This window comes from Terrapene carolina, unplaced genomic scaffold (assembly GCF_002925995.2).
Source record: "Terrapene carolina triunguis isolate 2854851 unplaced genomic scaffold, T_m_triunguis-2.0 Scaffold130, whole genome shotgun sequence".
Taxonomy (NCBI): Eukaryota; Metazoa; Chordata; order Testudines; family Emydidae; genus Terrapene; species Terrapene triunguis.
In genome coordinates this window covers 35393675-35413533 of record NW_020664481.1, presented here as the reverse complement: position 1 = coordinate 35413533, position 19859 = coordinate 35393675, and the positions used below count along the sequence as shown (strand labels likewise).

At 37.5% G+C, this 19859-nt stretch overlaps 1 protein-coding gene across 2 annotated transcripts in view; it reads right to left on the bottom strand.

Moving 5' to 3' along the window:
* Positions 1-4883: 4883 nt before the first annotated feature.
* ZNF536 (zinc finger protein 536) overlaps positions 4884-19859 on the bottom strand; it is a 228206-nt gene continuing 213230 nt past the window's right edge. Inside the window, exon 4 of one of the 2 annotated variants that reach the window (XM_026652897.2) lies at positions 4884-7112. In XM_026652897.2, the coding sequence (XP_026508682.1) occupies positions 6877-7112 (236 nt within the window). In that variant the 3' untranslated portion in view covers positions 4884-6876. The remainder of the gene's footprint in view (positions 7113-19859) is intronic. The other variant, XM_026652895.1, reaches the window with a different exon arrangement.

Genomic DNA, 19859 nt, shown 5'->3' with positions numbered 1-19859 from the left:
ACAGGTTTGGATGAATTCTTCTGGACGCAAGTGGGAGCAGAGGGGGCGTGGCCAGAGTGTGTGGTGGCAAAACATTGATCCGTTTCTGTAAGCTGCAGCGTGGAGGGGAGCAGCCTGGACATCCAAGATTCTGGGAGGTGCTGCTAAAAGAAAGGAAATTGTTGGTAAGAAATTTTCCACTCTCTTTGTGGATGAACAGTCCTTTTGATCCATCCAGGATACTACGTAATCCATCCAAGTTCTTCAGTTTTACAGATGTGTAACTATTGATTTGAATGGAATTACACTACTATAAAACTGTAATAATGCAGTGATTCATCACATTCCAGGGCTAAGATTTTCAAACACAGGAGCCTAAAGTTAGATTCCTCAGTCTATATTTAGAATCCTGAATAAATGACCTGATTTTTCAAAAGTGCTGAGCAACTATTGATTTAAATTTACTGCTCTACACTTCAGGCCACTTTTTTAGGAATTTTAATATGGATGTTGGGGCCCAAATTAGGCTATTTAAAAAAAAATGTTTGCCTTTAACTTTGTATTTATGAGAAACATACATATTTGCATTCCTTTAGAAAGAAATATACTTAAATTCATTTAAATTTATTTTCAAAGCTGTCTTATTTAGCAACATTTCTAAACATTAAATTTACCTCCTACCTCATCTGTTCAGATGTACCTCATTGAGTACCACCGTCTGCACAAGAAACAAAGCTTTTGTAATCTATTTCTGCAGAAATAATTGCTGTGTAACAAACAGAAGACAACCCTTTATTAGTTTGTTTCCAGTCTTCTTCCTATATTGAGAAACTGTAGATGAAGCAAGAATTAATGAGCATGAACACGTAGAGTAATTTTAATTGATTTTCTTGTGATATCGGAGAGTGGAGGTTCTCAAAAAAGTTTGCAAATAATGTGTAAAAGAAAGTTAATATTATTTTCAGGTCATCAGAATGCTAAGCAAAGAATAAATAAAGGATTTTTTCCCTTTCTTCTGCCCATCCCCCCACCATCTAAAAATACCCCCCAAATAAACAAAAAACAGTAAGAAACATTTCTTAGCCTTTCAAAACCCTGGAGCAGATTCTCGCTTGGTGAAAATCAGTGTAATCCCATTTGATTTACACTAGCTAAAAAGCTAGCCCTCTATTTGAACGTGCTGTGGAGTTAGCTTTCTCTGCCAGTGTTCAGCATCATTCCACATGATTCTATAGAATTCTAATATAAATTCTGGTCATAAACAAAGAAAAAACAGATGGACAGAGAATATGATGAACAATTTGTGTCTGTACACATTTTTTCTCCTCTGTTAGCACCATTGAAATGCATGATTTTTTTTCTCTTTAGACTTCAGTTTTGCATTTCTCTTCATCTTGGTTTCTAGATACATTGTAAAAATCTTTTCAAAATATTAAGGAAATTACATCTAAGTCTCACTTTTAATATGTGTTCCATGTTTGTAAATGTTCCTTCATACATCAAATGTGTTGCTTCCCACCAGGTAAACTACATCTTATTGCTTACGATGTCTGTCTCTGCACAACATTTAGTTCAGAAGGCATAAATAACAGTGTGTTATATAAATAATTACATGCATGAAAGGTTGTAAAACACTGAAGATGTATTTGTACTTTTACTTACGAGAACATTTTAAAATGATTGCCTTGTTCAATGTGTGGGTTTTTTGTGTGTGGAATGGGGCACACACGCAGAACATTTTCCAAAGTTTTTTTTTTCCTTTCCTTCAGGTCACACTAGCATTATAGTTAGCAAATTGATAAGGTTCCACTGTTAAGCTTTATTACTTGTGACATGAGCCTATGACACTTTATAAAAAGAAGTAATCCAGAACAATCTCTAGGTAATTAACACCTAGATAAACAAACATAAATTTCTATATTGCATTTATTTGGACTACCACTCAAATATGCGTGAACCATGCTTTTTTAATTAAAAGATAAATCTATGTGACACTTAGCCTCAAACTTAATTATTCAGCATAGTATAATAAAAAATAGAGCCCATTAAATGTGTCTTGCTCTGTATTTCTGTATTAACAGCAAAACAGTTCACTCTGGGATCATTTAAATTTTCTACCTCCTCTTTTCCTATGATTTCCCTGTTCGTTGAGACTCTTTAAAAAACAAAAACAAAAAAACCCAACCAAAATACGATTAGCAACACCAACAGGTGAGGAGCTGCAGAACTCTTCACAATCCCTTTGTATAGTGCTCAGCTGGATTACACTTTTAATATTACATTACACTATAGTTTTACCTTCCCCTTGCCCCCCGCCCAACCTTCCCCATGGAAACATACTTCCACTTTGGTAGCTCATGCCAAGCAGTGATACGCAGAAATGAAAAACACAATACTTAAGAATAATTTCACTGGGATCGTGCTTACAATACACAAGGTGAGATTTTTATAATATACTGTTACAATACAGATGTTAAACAGATAAGGGAAATATTCAATTCCCAAATTACAGTAGACGAAGGGGTTATAGTCCTTATAAAAGTTTCAACAAGAAACATTGTCTTAAAGCTGAGAGCAGCTTTCTGATGTTAGGTAGAAAGACTCTTGTCAAAACATTCACCATCTGCATATGAAGGCTGCTGATCAGCTGGGCTAACAAAAAATCTTTACAAATTGCCTTTTTTTGAGACAACAGGATTTAACTCTTTCAGACATTCTGTTTCCCGTGGAACAGCTTGGCTGTTGTTGCCATGTTTTGTGGTACAAGGCCTCATGGTGGTTCTTTTCCATGGTTCCTAAAGAATATGCAAACCATTTAATCATAGGATTCTATTATGCATGTTGGATAATAAAGGAGATTGTATTTGTGAACATTTCCATCGAGGTGCAGAGAAACTGTTTCCGTTCAATATATCGGGATCCACATTTTCATTTAATGTCTGTTGAACCTGAAAGAAGGCTGGAAAATCTTTGGAGGAAAAAAATGGTTTGTTTTTCTTGGCTCCTGGAAACAATGACTTCTTGATATGAAAGCACCCCTGGAGCAAGGCAGAGTAGAATTCATATACTGAAGCAACTAGATCTTGCCTTGGCAATTTTACATACTATACTTCCCAGATGAGATAATGGGTTACATCAGGAAAGGTTGTGAGAAACCCCAAAATATGTATTAGTCATTTTGATGACCTTCTTGAATTTGAACCCAAATTTGATCTACTAAAAATGCAATTTTTCCTAATTACATGTAGCTTTTCATTTTTCTCTTAAATGGTACTAGTCACATGATTTGTCATGGCAATATTTGCATTCCGCCCATTAAACTGAAAAGTCAATTCCTAGATGTAACTTTCAACAACTGATTAACTCTGAATTTCTTCATTGCTAGTCTTCTGTTCTTAACACTGCTAGGTAATTTTGTACATTATCTACTGGTCACACACACACAGGGATTGGAGAATCAGCTCAGCTCAGCTCCAGTATGACATTATTAGCAGAGTGTGAGCAGTTTCATCTAATTCTGTTAAAATTTCCCATTGTTGTTTCCTTCTCAGTTTTCCTGTGCAAGGCTCCCCTCTCCCCCTACTTTCTGCACTTTAGAAGTATTTAGTCTGCTTTGGTGCATCCATTTATTGATATGAGTTAATTATTGTTACTCTTTTCAATGAGTGTCAGTCAAGAACTTCAGATCCTTTAATGTAGTTGCTTCCAAGTATGAAAATCAAAACATATACAGGAAGAATAATGATGCATCCGGTAGAATATGAGGGCTCTTGCACTTGCAAATTCCTTTAAAATGTAGGCAATTTTCTTTACATGCACCATTACAATAAACCTCACAATTTTCTAAAGCCAAGTATATGATCTATACAAACAAATGTGTTTTAACATGAAACATGACTATATACATTACAGTATATGATACACACTTTAAACACTTTAAAATCAATGCTTGATAGACCCCAAGGCTTTTTTCTGTAGTACATAATTAGTATTATATAAAACAATTATTACTACATGCTAAAACAGATTTCCACAGTCTTTCAATTAGTCACAATATATAATATATCTATATCTATATACTGTTTATAGATTTGTTCTGATTAATAAGTGGACTGAGCACACACACCCAGCATAGTACACTCCAGTAACTGCCTAACAACAGTGAATTTACTGACATTATTTTTTAATATCTGACAAAGCTGCAGAAAGTAATGTTTTAAGTGTTCCTAATAAACATATGCAAGTAGGAAAACTTTTTTCAGAGGTAGAGGTTTTATTGCGTAAAACACTGGATAAAACTGTACTGCTTCAAAGACAATTTTTATTCTAACAGCAGAAAGAAAACAGTCATTGCTGAAAAAACAACTTTTAATACTTCTATACCAGAATAAAGTTCTGTCAACTGATGTATTATAATAATAAATAATGACCAAGAATAAACTTTAAATACAAAGTTTTCTAATTGTTACAAGCATAGCAACAAAATCCTCTACTCTATTATTCTCAGATTTCCTCCAAGATAGAAATTTTTCTTTGTGTAGGAATGTAGACAGTATTATGACCAGTATCACAGACTACAGAAGTTACAGAGAAAAAACTTGACATGTTTAGATATGAGAAGCATGATGATATTCAGAAACTGACAATGCATCACTGCTGCTGTCACTTGTTTGTATTACAAGTTACAAATGTTCTGGAAAAAAGGTCTATGTCAGAGGGGAAAATAGGGACAGTAGCACCGGACCAAATGGAATCAACACACACATCACAAAGAACGGGAGATGTTTCCAGTGTCACAAACAGAATTATTGCCTGTCGTATCTGAAAATGCTCAGAAGACACAAAAGAATACTGAAAGAGCTCAAAAAGTGCAAGAAATGGAATGTGGGCTTTTTTTGTTTTTTTTTTGTTTTTTTTTTTTTTTGTTTTTTTTTGATGTTTTTTTTTTTTGCTAAGATATTGAAGGCGGCGCAAACACACAAAAGCAAGCGACTGACACAGTCACCAAACACAGTAGTGCAGTTAAAATCCTAAAGCTTACTACAGTCAGAAAGTTTTCAATAACATTTCAATCCTTTATCTAGGATCATAGAAACAGTTGCATTAAGTTTATCAACTCGATTTAAGTAAGGCAGTGAGAACTATTCTAGAAAAACAAGAAAAGCAGCTTGCTCTGTGCCAGATGGGTCCAAGTTACACAGTGACCTCATTTAAACTGAAACTTCAGTTGGATGACATCCTTTCCGACAGCATATGCAAACCGTATTCCTTATTAGCCTGAGATTTTTTTTTCCAGTCTCAGGGTAGCGCTAAGAATTTTATTTACATTGATTGCAGTTTAGTATTTTTTGTAAACTGCTTTAGGCAGAGCTGAAGTTTTAAGGCCCTGGGGTTTTACTCTGTGCTCCCAGCCTGCAAAGAAATATTGACTTTTTTTTTTTAAAGTCTGGATTATTTTGTTTTAGAAGAAGTTAATACTTCTCTACTATCATAATAAACAGATAAACAGCACCGATTTTGCTTCTATCAAAGGAAGTACATTAAAAGGCTAAAATTTTATGCCATTCAAGCAGATTTAAGAATAAACCATTACCTATTATTCTTACTTTTTGTTTTTATTGTGTGTTTCATTGTAGTCTCTCAAAAGCTTCCTATATGGCAAAGAACTTAATAAATTTGGAGGATCCAATCAGTAGAAAAGCTAAAATCTGCAAAAATATAGAACACATTTGTTTTACAAAAACAAAGAAATATTAGCAAAAACACTTTTCTTCATTAGAGACAAAGAGCAGGATGTTTGGATTCATATTTTAGGTCAAGCTACTTTATAAGAGCTTGCTCCAGAAGAAACTCCTGCACTATGTCTGTAACACTTATAAAACCTAACAAATGAAAACTAACCATGACTGGGGAATCCTTCATTCAAGTAAAAAAAGAAAGAAAAGAAAGAAAAAGAAACCAACCCGCTAGTTAATAATATTCTGTTTCTCACCAGCACCTTCTACAGATAAGGTTGACTAGTTTCACTAAACAATGTTTTTTTTTTTTATATATATTGTACTTCTACTTTTACAGCAACCTACTTCTTCATCAACAAGAAAGAAAAGAATAAAAGAATTTCCCTCAATACTGAAAGTTGATCTAAAAAAAATGGAATTACACAACCAATCTGCAATCACACATTGGTCTTCAGATTCTTTCTAACCATTGATTCATTTGGCTGTATATTAAAAAAAAAACTGAAAATGTAATATCACAATCCTTTCCAATATAGGTCAGTACTGACCCCAGCTTATGGGCCGTCTAAGATTTCTCCTATAGTGCAGTTGCAACACCACTTGAATTGATTTTCTCTGCAATGACAGCTCCAGTCAGACTGGCACCATGGCAGTCTACCAACACATCTCATTACTATGCTAGGCAAATGACAGCAGCTGGTGTCATATTATAAAGGTGTTTTCAACAATGAAAACACAGCCCCTCAATCTTCAAGGCAACACTAAATCATTTAGACGGTATCATTTTTCTGTTAAGAGCATTATTTTTGGACAAAGACCACTTTGAAGTTTGAAATCGCTCTGCTTTTTAAATAACTAATGACCTCCTAACATTTTAAAATCACTTTATTATCCCACCTACATTGTTTGGAAGTACTTGTTGCCAGGTAACAGTTTAGCAGCCATTTTCAAGGGCTGGGAATTATTTTTTTCTTTTTGTAATATATACGTGTATATATATATATATATATATTTAAATGTTTTAAACATCCTGTACACCACTGGGAATTTGTACACAATTCTTTTCCTTGGAATGCAGTTATCAAACTCTTACCCAAATGCATACCTAAGAACTGTGTAAAATAATATTGCAATATACAGATTGATTTGTTCAGCTGCATTACTCTTGGGCCTTGCTGCCCTCCTCTGTTAGCTCTGCTGAGCTCCCAGGTTTGACAGCTGCAGGTTCCTCTAAATTCCCAGAAGCCTCGGAGTCAACTCTGGAGCGCTTGAACCTGCGATCTGGATACTGGCTGTTGTCAAAAGGCATGCGATGGACACAAAGAACATGGGTCTTCAGATTTCCCTTCTGAGAGGCACTGTATGGGCAGTATCTGCACTGGAAAGGCCTATGACCTGCATGACAGACAAAAGTCTGGTTAGTTTTTCCTCATATTTACATTTTCACTGCAAGCCAGTTCTTTGCAAAGTGTAACAAAGAAATACGGCTATAAGGAAGTGCTGCATGCATTGAGCAACAATAAGAAATTCATAGTGCTTTTGTGGAGTTCTATTCATACAAACTGTATTGTTAAAAACTCTTTTTCTGGGACATTAAAGAAAACTAAGCCATCCCCCCTCCCTTCGTTAACATAATTGTTAAGCATTCACTCTGTGATCCAGTCTGAACACTTGCAAATAAAGTTAACCATATAATAGGTTCTTTTATATTTGTTGATTATCTAGAGCAATGCACGAATGATAATGTGCAGACCCCACTCTAATAAACATACTTTGTCTTTGGGTGGGTTTCTGAGGATAACATTGTATGTTTCATTTTATGCACATGGAGTTGTTGTGTTGTTTTGTGTTTTTCTGAATGGATAGCAATAATGGATTGAGATAAGCAAGCCCTCAAGCCTGCAAATACTTACACATATGTGTAACTTCACTGCATTGGGACTACTCATGTGAGTAACGTTATGCAGGTGCATGAGTGTTTGCTGGATGGAGGCTCAAAACTATAGCTAACTTAAAAATAAAATATCCAATCTAGATTAGAAAAGGAATGTTACCGCACAGAACCTGATGTATGCTTGTGTTTGAAATAGTGACTGAAAAAAAGGCATGAATGAAACACAGCTCTTTTTATTCAGTCTTGCAATGTGCTTTACATTATTTTTCATATTATTGTGACTTAGAATCTTGGTGCTGTATCTGGTATTGGAGGTTATGTTTCAGCAATCACATTTCAACCTATGCTGGGAAGTTGTTGATGTGTTTTACTGGAACTTTATGAGCTTTGTCTCTCAAATTAACTTAAACCAGGACCATCTGAGGTCAAATGCGCTTAGCTTGCTTTAATTTGCTCAAATAAATGAATAAATAAATGTGCCAGACCATCTACATAAATCCAGGACAAGTGAAAAACAATATCCAATATCCACATTAGAAGAGCACTTTTTCCCATCTCCTGTTTCTATACTACATACTACCTATGAAGCAGGAGGAGGAGTAGTAAAGTACTGTAGGTGTGAAAGCACTGCAGTGCACACAGTGTGGGAAGGGGCCAAGAGTGCTTAGCTCGAGAAATGTCACAGGCAGGTGAGCTGTGGCCAATCATCATTTAGGTGTTATCAAGTTAGTTTTACATAAGTAAGTGGAAGATGTGTAGCCTGGTCAGATGTTATTCCCATTAGAGAAAGAGGTCTGAAGTGACACCGGGATTACACTGGTGGTGTTCTGGATGGTGTGTTGTCAGGAAAACTCACTCCATGTAAGAGATGTCATCAGCTGATCTAGAGTGCTCGGGCCCCTAAAACAACCCACTATTTGTAATGGAAAAAGTGGGAATTAGCACCTGAAGACTGAGTCCACACACAAGATTCTAGCTGCTCCTCAGGAGGAGCGAAGTGTTGTACCCAGAACAGAGACCTATGGGCATGTTTCTTCAAGCAGGGATACGACATTTGTGTATGGAGGAGATGCCTGCTCATCATCAATGAATTGATGTCAGTTACGTGAGGACAGAGTCCTGCTCCAGAATACAAAATATTTACATTTGCCTAAATGGATCCATAGGACACAGTAAGCTGGTTTCTACCTAAGTCTCAAGGTTCTTCTGCGCCTCAGATAGGGAGATGAAGGGAAACCTTCCAGACAAGGTACTCAGGGAAAAGAGATGAAACCCAGAAATCATTAGTCTTAACAAGGGAAAATTTCCAAGGAAAATTTCATCTTGGAAAAAGTAATCGGGAACATAATGAATAAAATTAGGAATAAGTAGTTATAGAAATAGGAATGGGTCAGGAATTTCACAGAGGAATTTCAGCAGGAGGACTAGAAACAGAGGTCAAGGAAGAGATTACAAGACCTATTCAATGCATTTCAGGATCAGTCCCTTAAATCCAAAGGACTATATGTCCATAACTGCACTCACAACATGTTTGAAAGTATCAGTTATATTCTTCCACAATCCACTTTTGTGCACAGAAAATGGGTGCAAAACTGAATGGGTATAAAGAAGGAGATTCACTGAAAATATGATTTGCATTGTTTTGGAAATTCTAAGGTAGGTTGCAAAACTCAGAAGAAAGGTCCAATAAAATCATTCCATTTCACAATTATCCCTTCAGTTCATAGAAGGAAACATCGCACCTTGGAAAGAGACCTCAGTAATAATGTCTGAGTTTGGTCTATTTTATCCTGGCAAGGGTGTTTGTAGTTTTGATTTTAAAAATTCCTTTGTTTGTTCATCTGGTGGTTTATGCTGAGGATCACAGTACGCGTATTTTAAACTGAAGGCAGAACCTATACTGAAAATCCTGGATCCTTTATTTGCTGATGATAAGTAATATGTTGATTGATTGATATTATATATATATATATACATATATATACACATACATACACACACACACAAACACACAGTACCTTCCATCTCAGGATCTCAAAGCATATAGAGAGGTGGGTAAGTATTATTACTCTCTGTTACAGATGAGGAAACTAAATTACAGAGAGATTAAGTGACTTGCCCAAGGTCACATGGGAAGTCTTTGCAGTCAACAATCAAATGCATATCTCCTGACACCTATGTGCCTGTTGTCAGATTCCTTTATGGAAATGAGGTCATCCTATCTGATTAAAAGGACCACTGGAATTTATTCACTGACAAAATGTTTGTCACAAAATGCATGTAAAACAAATTCTTCCTATAGTGAATAAATTAGCCATTACTGCGTTGTAGTGAATTTATATTTTAGGATATATAGTAGCTGTAAATACAAGTGAAAACATCAGTATAATGAAGTCTCTATATATTATTAAAGCTAATTTGCTATAAACAGTCTAGTGTCTGCAAAGGTTTCATATAAGAACACTTAAAATTGCATAGACTAATACTGTCATAATGGGGGCCTCATCCAAAACCCATTAAAGTCAATGAGAGTCTTTAAATTGTCTTCAGTGGGCTTTGGATCAGACCAACGTAGAACAGTGTTACCGGTTTCTTTACCTCCTGTTAAGAGAAGGTTACCTTTCTTTCCCCTAACATACTTCTATTCATCCATCCGTTACATTTTAACTGATTTAAAGCATTGCAAACAGATACCAAATTATATTTCTGCAAACTTCAGTTTGTATATTACAAACACACACAAAAAGCCCTATGTTAAATGAACATTATTAAGGTTGCAAAGTCAAGCAGTCAAAAAGTTGGGAAATGCCAGAATCAATGTTGCCTTTGCAACCTTAATTCAGCCCCCTTGTGTGTCTGCATTACAATACAGTCTTTAACAACATGATCACAGACTATTCTTTCCACAGGAACTCTGCCTAATTCAGTGCACAGAAGGGATGGTGCTCACTTAATGAGCAGCTATTCAATATTTCGTTTTATCTTCACTGCTCAATGTCCAGCCATAGGCCTCATTCATGGCACACTTTTCAAACCCTGCTCTGAAGACTGAATTATTAATTTTCTCATGGGCTTTTCTATGGTGCTCATCACTACAGTATCTGAGTGTATCACAAATATGAATGAATCACAACACCCCTGTGAGTTGAGGGGGTGGTCGTATTCTCATTTTACAGATGGGGAATTGAGGCACAAAGAGATTAAGGTCAAAAGTATCAACTAATTTTGGGTGTCCAATTTGAGACATCTAAGACCTTACTTTACAGAGTGCTTAGCATTATATAGCGCTTCACATGTTCAGAGTACAGCTTCCTTTGACTTCAGTTGTGGCGATGAGTGTGCAGCGCTTCTGCAAACCAGACCCCAATGTCTCACGTCAGACACCCAATTAGCAATAATTTGTTGAGAAAACTGGTTTAAGCGACTTGCCTAGAATGACACAGGAGCTCTGTGGCACAGGCAGGGATAGAATCTAGTTCCTCCAAGGCAGCAATCAACTGCCTTAACCATGAGACCACCCCATCTCCTCCTGCAATCCTTTGTGAATCTTTTGCATTCACTATATACCTTCCAACTTCTGCATCAAATGAGGCCGGAGTCCTACAGACAACAGCCTCTTATTCAACCCTGATTCATCCCCAAAGCAGCTCCAACCTGTGCATTGAATGAGGCAGGGATTTTGTGGAAAAAAAATTATGTGATCATGTAATTAAAGACTGTATCATAATGCATATGCACAAGGTTGTAAAAGCAACCTTAATTCTGGCATTTCATAACTTTTTAGTGTTTGACTTTGCAACCCTAATAAGTCTCTTTGTTTTAACAAGCAAAATGAAAAAAACCCCACAGAAATTCTATCATGTAGCATCATGAACCAACACCAACAGAGTTGGGGCCTTTAGATCCACCGCACAGACCTCTGCCACTTGAGCTAACAGAATAACTGACAGCAGTAGTAGGTTGACATCCTCTTTGTGGACCAGCATTTAGAGAGGGACAGCTGGTTTCTTAGATATTTGTTGACCTCAGAGGAATGGTGAGGCTCAGGAATCTTATGTTCCAGTTCAGGCTCTGAAATTGAGTGGATCTAGTGGGATTCTTCTGCTCATTTCCTTTTTTCATGACCCTTTCTGCTCTGCCCCTCCAACCTGTCCCTTGTCCTAGTCCTCTCTTCCCCACTTCCCCACAGCAGGCTTCTCATCCCAGTCTCCTTAGCCAGCAAATCTAGTCTCACCCCTCCTGACTCACCCTCCCTGTCCCAATTTCCCCTACTCCTAGTCCCAGGCTCAGTTCTCCCTGCATCTCAGTCCTTATCAAATCTATCTCCCCTCCCCCTTCATCTCTTTACTTCTCATCCCACTGGTTCTCAATCCCAGTCTCCTTGCCAAACTAGGGACAGTATCCCCCTCTGGCTCCTCAACCAATTTTAGTCCCCCACCCCATTTCATTCCCTGGCCCCAGTATCCTTGCCCAACCAGTTGCAGTCCATCTTTTTCAGATCCTAATCTCAATCTCCTGGCCTAACTCGTCACAATCCCCCCTGGATCCCAGTCCCAGTCTTCTTGCCCAGATAGTCCCAGTATCCCTCCAATTCAACTCCCAGTTGTCTCCACCAGCTTCCAGTCCTGGTTTCTGTCCCTTCTGTCCCACAGGCTCCTTGTTCCAGTCTACTTCCCCCTCTAACCCCACCACAGATCTGACTTTGGTTCCTTTCTGGGTGGGAGCATGCCCAGTGTGGCCGGAATCTTTTGCAAAACTTAACTGCTGAAATCTAAGAAGTCTCTGCTGAGCATGTGCAAATCATGATTTTTAAAAAGCATAGAACGTTGTCAAATTAGGGCAGATTTGCACAGGATGGCAAAAGGCATGTCCCTGATACAAAGGCCACCCACTGACAAATTTCAAATCCCTGCTCCAAAGCAAGAGGGGTCCCAGAGCTTTTCAAAAAAAGGTCACCACTTTTTTTTTTTTTTTTTTTTAAACACTGGCAAAACAATGTATTTTCCTTAGCCTTGCTCTCAGAAATGGCTGAACTGGTTTGGTTGAAATTTTCCAAAATATTCCACCTGAAGCAGACACCTAGAATGGAGGAACTCAGCTCAAATGGTTAAAAGGTTTGGCAAGTTATAAGCAACTGCAAACAGGGTCTTATAATAGGAAGTATAGGCAACATGAATAACAAACAACACACTAGCCATGCCTACAAAATGTGATGTCATTTATCAGTTCTTTGGGGTATTAGCTTGACCATAAGTACTGATCATTAAAAATAGTAATACCAATTCATACACTGATCCATTAAAGTAATATTTAAACAAAGAATTCACAAAGCAAGGAGTATTTGTAAAAAAAACCCTCATTCCATTCAGTATCACAAAAGGTTCAAAACTGTGCAACTGTATATGGGGAACATAATTTATTAATTCAACAAAATTTAACAAATAAGACCATATAAAATGCACCTAAATGGATTCTGTTCAACGTTGTCTTTTTTCTATTGCTTACTTTTTGAGGCCATCAAAATTTCACATCACTGCCATATGAAAAGTAAGTACACAATAAGTTAATTTGTATTGTCACAATACAGTACAACTGTGGTAAAGAGCACATTCATTTTTAATCCAGTATGAATAATATATAAATATGTATACAGAGTGAGGGTCAAAGGAAAGCAAGAGGAACATTGTTTACAGCAGAAGTAGTACAAAAACCAGAGATTATTCTTACTTGCAAAGATAACAATATCTGCAATTTGCTTGTAACTAAGGGACAAAGGAAAATGCCCATTTCTCTTGGGTAACCCATCCATTAATTACGGCTCAAAACTTGTTGTGGGCAGCAGGTTCTTAAAATAACCCTTCCTAGATAAGTTGGCAATAAATTTATAATGTTTTATCTAGTGGTGGTTGGTGGGTTCTTTCTTTGCAAGTTATAGGTCATACGTATTCTACCTTCTATATATCTTCCAATAAAATTATTTGAAAGCCCTTTAAGAAAAAGAACCCTGCCTGATGGTTCAGAAGATAATGTGTAATGCATTGTGTTGCAGTGTGGGAGAATCAGGTTAGAGGCAGGCCAGCATGGAGAGCAAATTATGGAGTATCCTTCTCAGATAGGAAGGAGGAGTGGGAGGACACTATATTGCTTACAACTCAAACAACCTGGCGGTAGAGTAGCACACTACATTGCTTGCACTTCAGTGTCTGAAGACCTTTCAACCCTGTGGACTGAGAGCAGAGATTGTAAAGCGATGGAGCTACAAAAGAAAAACAGGAAGGATCGACTATAATTGGAGTAATGGTGTTGGGAAGCAGTTGTGGAAGATGCAGAGTGCCCCTGAGAGATGACAAGTACCCTCAACACCCACTGAGGCCAATGGGAGTTGACAGCACTCGGAACCTTGTAGGTCCAAACTTAGAAGTGGAGAAAGCACTAAGGCCAAGATCCTCAAAGGTATTTAGGTGTCTAACTCCCATTGAAATTGATTTCAATGAGAGTTAGGCATCTAAATACCTTGAGGTTTTGGGCGTAGGACTCAGACTTGGGTTGTCCCAGTTTGTGCGTCTGCCCTGGGAAGAATACAGAGCTTGGACAGGATGAACATTCTGGTCTTGAAAAAGAACTAGCAAATATAAAGAAAAAATTCCAACCCTTTAGATTCTTCTGCCTTTTAAACAAATATGTTGCTTTGTTAATTTAGACTTTGAGAAAAAAAATGTTTGTTTTGTTTTGTTTCAAATTTATGATCTGATATGTTGCTTTGTGACATGTCATGTCAGCCTGCATCAGTCACATCGTGTTAGGTTTCATAACATGGCATGACTGATGCAGCCCAACATGGTGCATCAACGGAATGGAATTTGAAAATGCAGGTTTTGAGAAAGGCACAGATCTCAAAGTAGGTTTTTATGACCATATAGGGGCAATGATGTCTACAGCTGGAACTGAGGGTTTGTCAGTGGGTTGTTTGCCAAACCCATTTTGCATTGGTATATCTTTAAAAATCAAACTGTGCCACTGTCGCACATAAAAACCTCAATCTCAGTATAATCAGGTTACTGACTGTACACTGCTGATAGTTGCTAATTTACCAACTTCGATATGGATCTATTATTTAAGATTCACACAAACAGGAGAGTGAGAGAAAAAGAGATGAATGCTGAAGTATTTTTCATTGAAAAAAATCATTTACATGGTGAAACTGCATTTATTCTCCACTCCTAAAAATATTTGATTGGCATCCAAATTCTAGAAAATTTTCCACAAAGAAACATCTTATTTTGTGATATTACAGGCACATATGTAAGGGTTTGCATTAAAATGTTAAAATGGGCATTGGATTAGTCACATGGATAAGATCAGGAATTTATTCCAGATTGTTAAGAGAGTACTAATAGCAGCAAAATCATGGCTTTCTCCCAAAGCAACAAGAAATCAGTAATTTGAAAGAAAAATGCCAATAATACATCATACGCACAAGCCGTCTGTTGTCCCCACTACACTACTTTTTATTATATTGCATATGTGTACATATATACACACAGGGAAAGAGAGACAACTGCATACACACAATTTTACTTATAAACGTAGAGAAAAGGATGAAGAAAAATATAATGATGAATGGAAAACAAATGCTGTGCAATGTACTATAAATTATAATTAAATCCTGAGAAAAATGTTTACTAGATATGACATTTGTTCCCTTAAAATGCAAAAATGACAATGTTCATATGACAGAATGCTCTGAGTGTTTCTCATTAGGTGGCCGATGGTTCTGAAACATTGTAACATTATTACCATGTGTTATGATAAGTTAATTTCAAGTTTCTTCTTTACTGTAAGTACATGCTTTTTGGTGAAACTTGACAATAAGTCCCATCACCTCTTACAGATGACCACCTTATTAGGTCACTTTAAGTTTTTTGAGTCATGACAATGGAAGACATGTCATGCTCTTTTTGTATTTGTAAAGTCTACTTTAATTTTCCTCTAGGAGAAGAAGAAGGATGGTCCAGTTATTAGGATACTAAGACTCCAGAGACCTGTGTTCAATTCCCTGCTCTGCCACAGATTTTCAGAGTGACCTTGACCAAGACACTTAGTCTCTCTGTGCCTCAGTTCCCTATTTGTGAAATGGGGATTACAGCACTGCCCTACCTCACAGTAGTGTTGTGAGGATATCCATTAAAAAGTGTGGGACACTTGGATACTCTGCTAATGGAGTACCCATGGATAGATGTCAAAAGGGAATTGTTGAAATGGACTGGACCATAATTTGCTCTGTTTGCTGTTGATATAGTTGGATTTCCAACTGGAAATGTGCTCTACAGTTGCTAGGAGCAAATAAAGGAACCTACTGATTCCCATTTAGGTACAGTTAGAATTTCAAGCGGGAGGTAGCAAGCACCAGTAGATGCATATAGAGAAAGGTTTTTAATGTTCAGAAGCGTATTTGACCAGATGCCAAGAAAACACATCAAGGAAACAAACAAACTTAGAACATGCTCCTGACCAGCCCAAATGTAGGTTCTTCTTGCCACCAACTTAAAAATCATTTCTACCAAGAACAGCTGCTTTTAAATCTTTGTTTCCCATGAAAATCCATATCAGAGGTAGAATCGTGATTTAAATATACCCATGGGCATTTGCCATCAGAAGGAACAATTCCAAGATGGTGGCCATATGCTTTCTGCCTGACAGGACAACCTTTCTGAATGACTCCCTGGCAATCCCTGTGACCATCAGCTTGGAAGTAATTGCGTAATGCATCTTCCTGGCTCTCACAGTTTGGCGTTTCAGGAGAACTAAATGCCTGCTACCATTTTAAGGTGACAGCAGTATAGTATGCAAACAAAAATTTGAAAAGGGAAAAATATTTTCATTTAAAAATTGGCTACTACTCTTGTGCATTCCATTTTTTTACCCACAAATATTCATAAAGATTTTTACTATTCACAGCAAACATCCTAAATACGGTCTGTATTACCCAATAGACCAAAATGGCTCTAAAGCAGCCATTCCAATTGTGTGCATAATAATATGGATGGATAAAAGCTGAATACATGTATTTGTCCAATAGACAATAATGGCTCTGACTGAACCATTCCACTTTATTGGTCTCACACTATGCATTTATAAAACTCCCTGAATACCAGACAGATTAGAACTGCTACAATCAGATTGATACATGCAATAAAAGTTTTCCAAAATTTCTGAATATATATTTAACCACACACAGGCCCTGGAACAACTCATGGAATGTTATTATTTACCCAACTCTTTTGGATAAATAACAACATACCATGAAATGATTTTTCATTTATTAAATTACAACAAAGAAATTAAATTCAATGTAAATGTAATGTTGAACAGACAAGCTTTTAAATTAAGAGAACTGTCTGATAGTCTAAACAATTGACAGAATACAAGTGTAGACCAAGAAGTACAAACAAATGAATTTTAGAAATGATTGGAAAAGTTTTCACCTGTCATGACTGGAGCTCGGGGTTCTGTGCTTTACCTGCAATGCCTGATGACATCTCAGACACTACTCAAGCTGAATTTCCTGTGTTACTATAGGGTTTGATTCTGCAAACACTCTTAAGAACAGCCAGAGAGACTACCGATGGTGGGAGGCACACTAAGGACATGATTCAGACAGAGTTTAGCCACAATGTTAAGTCTCACTGATGTGCTTAAGCACTCTCCTGAGGAAAGATGCTTTCCAGGTTTGGAGCCTAAGCCTGGAAGTATAGATCTGAGTGCATACAGAGTGCAGAATAGCCTTAGTGTCAGGTTAGCAACTACTGAAGGATCTCCCCTGCACAGGGAAATGTTTCACGTGACCCCAAGATTTGGGGAAGGGCACAAAGAGCACCTTTGTGTCACTTCCTCACTTGTGCTTGAAGCTAAGAAAATGGCCTAATGGGCCTACTCACTTGAGTAAAAGCATAAAAATGTATAGCCTCAGGCTCTCAAAGATGGTAAAGTTGTCATTGGTTGTAGCAGGGGAAACCAAAGTAAGAAAACAAAATTCATTATTAGTTTTTAAATGTATTTGTAATGTTAAAATCTACATGATGGACCAAATTATACTCTCAGGTACCTACTTGGCTCCCTCAAAATCCAAATAAAGGTGCAGTCTATGCATGATTTGGGATCTTAAACAGAGTTTAGTACTTCTGAAAAGCATTTCAGTTCACTATTTAATAATCTTAAAGGTATAATATAAGCCTAAAGAAGCCAGGAAAGTGCTAATGTTAACGCTGAATTCCTTTCATTGCACCATTAAAAGAAACAAGCTATGTTACAAAAATGGAATTTAAAGCAACAATTCAATGTGTATCTTAGGTCAATGATTCTCAACCGGTGGTCCAGGGCCCCTAGGGGGGCACGAGCAGATTTCAGGGGGGCTGCAAAGCAGGGCTAGTGTTAGACTTGCTGGGGCCCAGGGCAGAAAGCTGAAGCCTCGAAGTGTGGAGCTGAAGTCCAGGGCTCCCAGCCCTACACCTGGGACTGAAGCCAAAGGCTGAGCAACTTAGCTTTGTGGGGAACCCTGTGACATGGGGCCCCAGCCAGTTGCCGTGCTGGCTACCCCCAGGGGTGAAAGTAAGGTGGTATGGGCTGGTATGGCGTACCAGTTAAAAATGGCCGCTGGTACCAGCCCGTACAGCTGACTTTAAAGCGGTGCCGCGGCAAAGGACCCTGCTTAATGTGCTGCCATGGCAGCACTTGAACATCATTGCCCTCCCTCCCAGGCCACTGACAGGCAAAAGGAGCAGCTGCCCTGGGGCTGGCAAACACTGACCCCCAGCCCTGCCCCTTCTGCCTGAGGCCCCGCCCCTTCTGGGAGCCGGAGACGGCCCCCGTACCGGTGAGAGTTCAATTTTACTTTCACCCCCTAATGCTGGCCCTGGCTTTTATATGCAGGAAAACAGTTGTTGTGACACTGGTGGGCCATGGAGACCAAAAGAAGAAAAAGAAAGTAAACAACTCCATATGTAAAACAGCCAGAAGTAAATCATAACAATGTAAGAATGGCCATACTAGGTTAGACCAATGGTCCATCTAGCCCAGTATCCTGTCTTCTGACAAGGGCCAGTGCCAGATGCTTCAGAGGAAATGAACAGAACAGGGCAATTATTGAGCGAGCCCTCCACTTTGGTCCGGTCCCAGCATCTGGAAGTCAGAGACTTAATACATGGGGTTGCATCCCTGACCATCTTGGTTTATAGCCATAAACTTATCTAATTCTTTTTTGAATGCAGTTAGAATTTTGGCCTTCACAACATCCCCTGGCAATGAAGAAGTACTTCCTTTTGACTGTTATAAACCTGCTGTCTATTAATTTCAAATCAGTGTCAGACAGAAGCTAACCCTCACGTGGATGTGAAGTCACTCTTAATAAACAGAAACAATTAGCAAATTCTATCATTTTCCTTCATATTTATGCTTTCAAATCATTAATCAAATCAATCATCAAACATGAGAAGAAACATCTCTAATTTTACCATTTTTACCTTCATTAACATGTTATCTATTGATGATGGTAATAAAAATATAAATATTTATTATATGAAAATGGATGCACTAAGATAGAGGAGTTTGTATACTGTGCTGAGTAATCTAAATTCCAGAAATAGCTAGATTAAATTGCCTGTGGTTAAATGCAGACTGTATTTCATATTCCTTGAAAAGATCACCTGACTATAAAAAATAATTTTTTCACAGAGTAAGATTTTTAAAACAGGAATGTCTGATTTAAGAATAGAAACAGATACAAAATCATCTCTTGTGGAAGAAACTGGTACATTCAGCTTGGGAAAAGAATAGTTATTATTTGGTATAAAATATTTTTTCTACAGGTGGGAGTATGTTCTCATCTCTCTACAATTTCTTTCAAATATGTATTGAACATTGTATGACACATTGCACACAGCACAACACAACACATTCTCTCCAAATAAATACTTGGGACTTCATAAAACGAAGGCTTAAGTATTTTAAATTGCCTGCCAAATTCTCTATATATCTGGTGTAATGCAACATTTTTGTGCACAATAGCACGCCATTTTGTTTTTGACACAACAGTGTGAGTTAAGCTCAAAATGCCCGAGAGTACCCCAAATGAAGTTAGTGGGAATTATGTCATTCGCTGAGCCTGGAATGTCAGCTGTAATTCTGATTGTCCAATGCTTTGGTAGATTTAATTAAATTTAAATAGATGTTCAAATTTATTCATTTTGGTT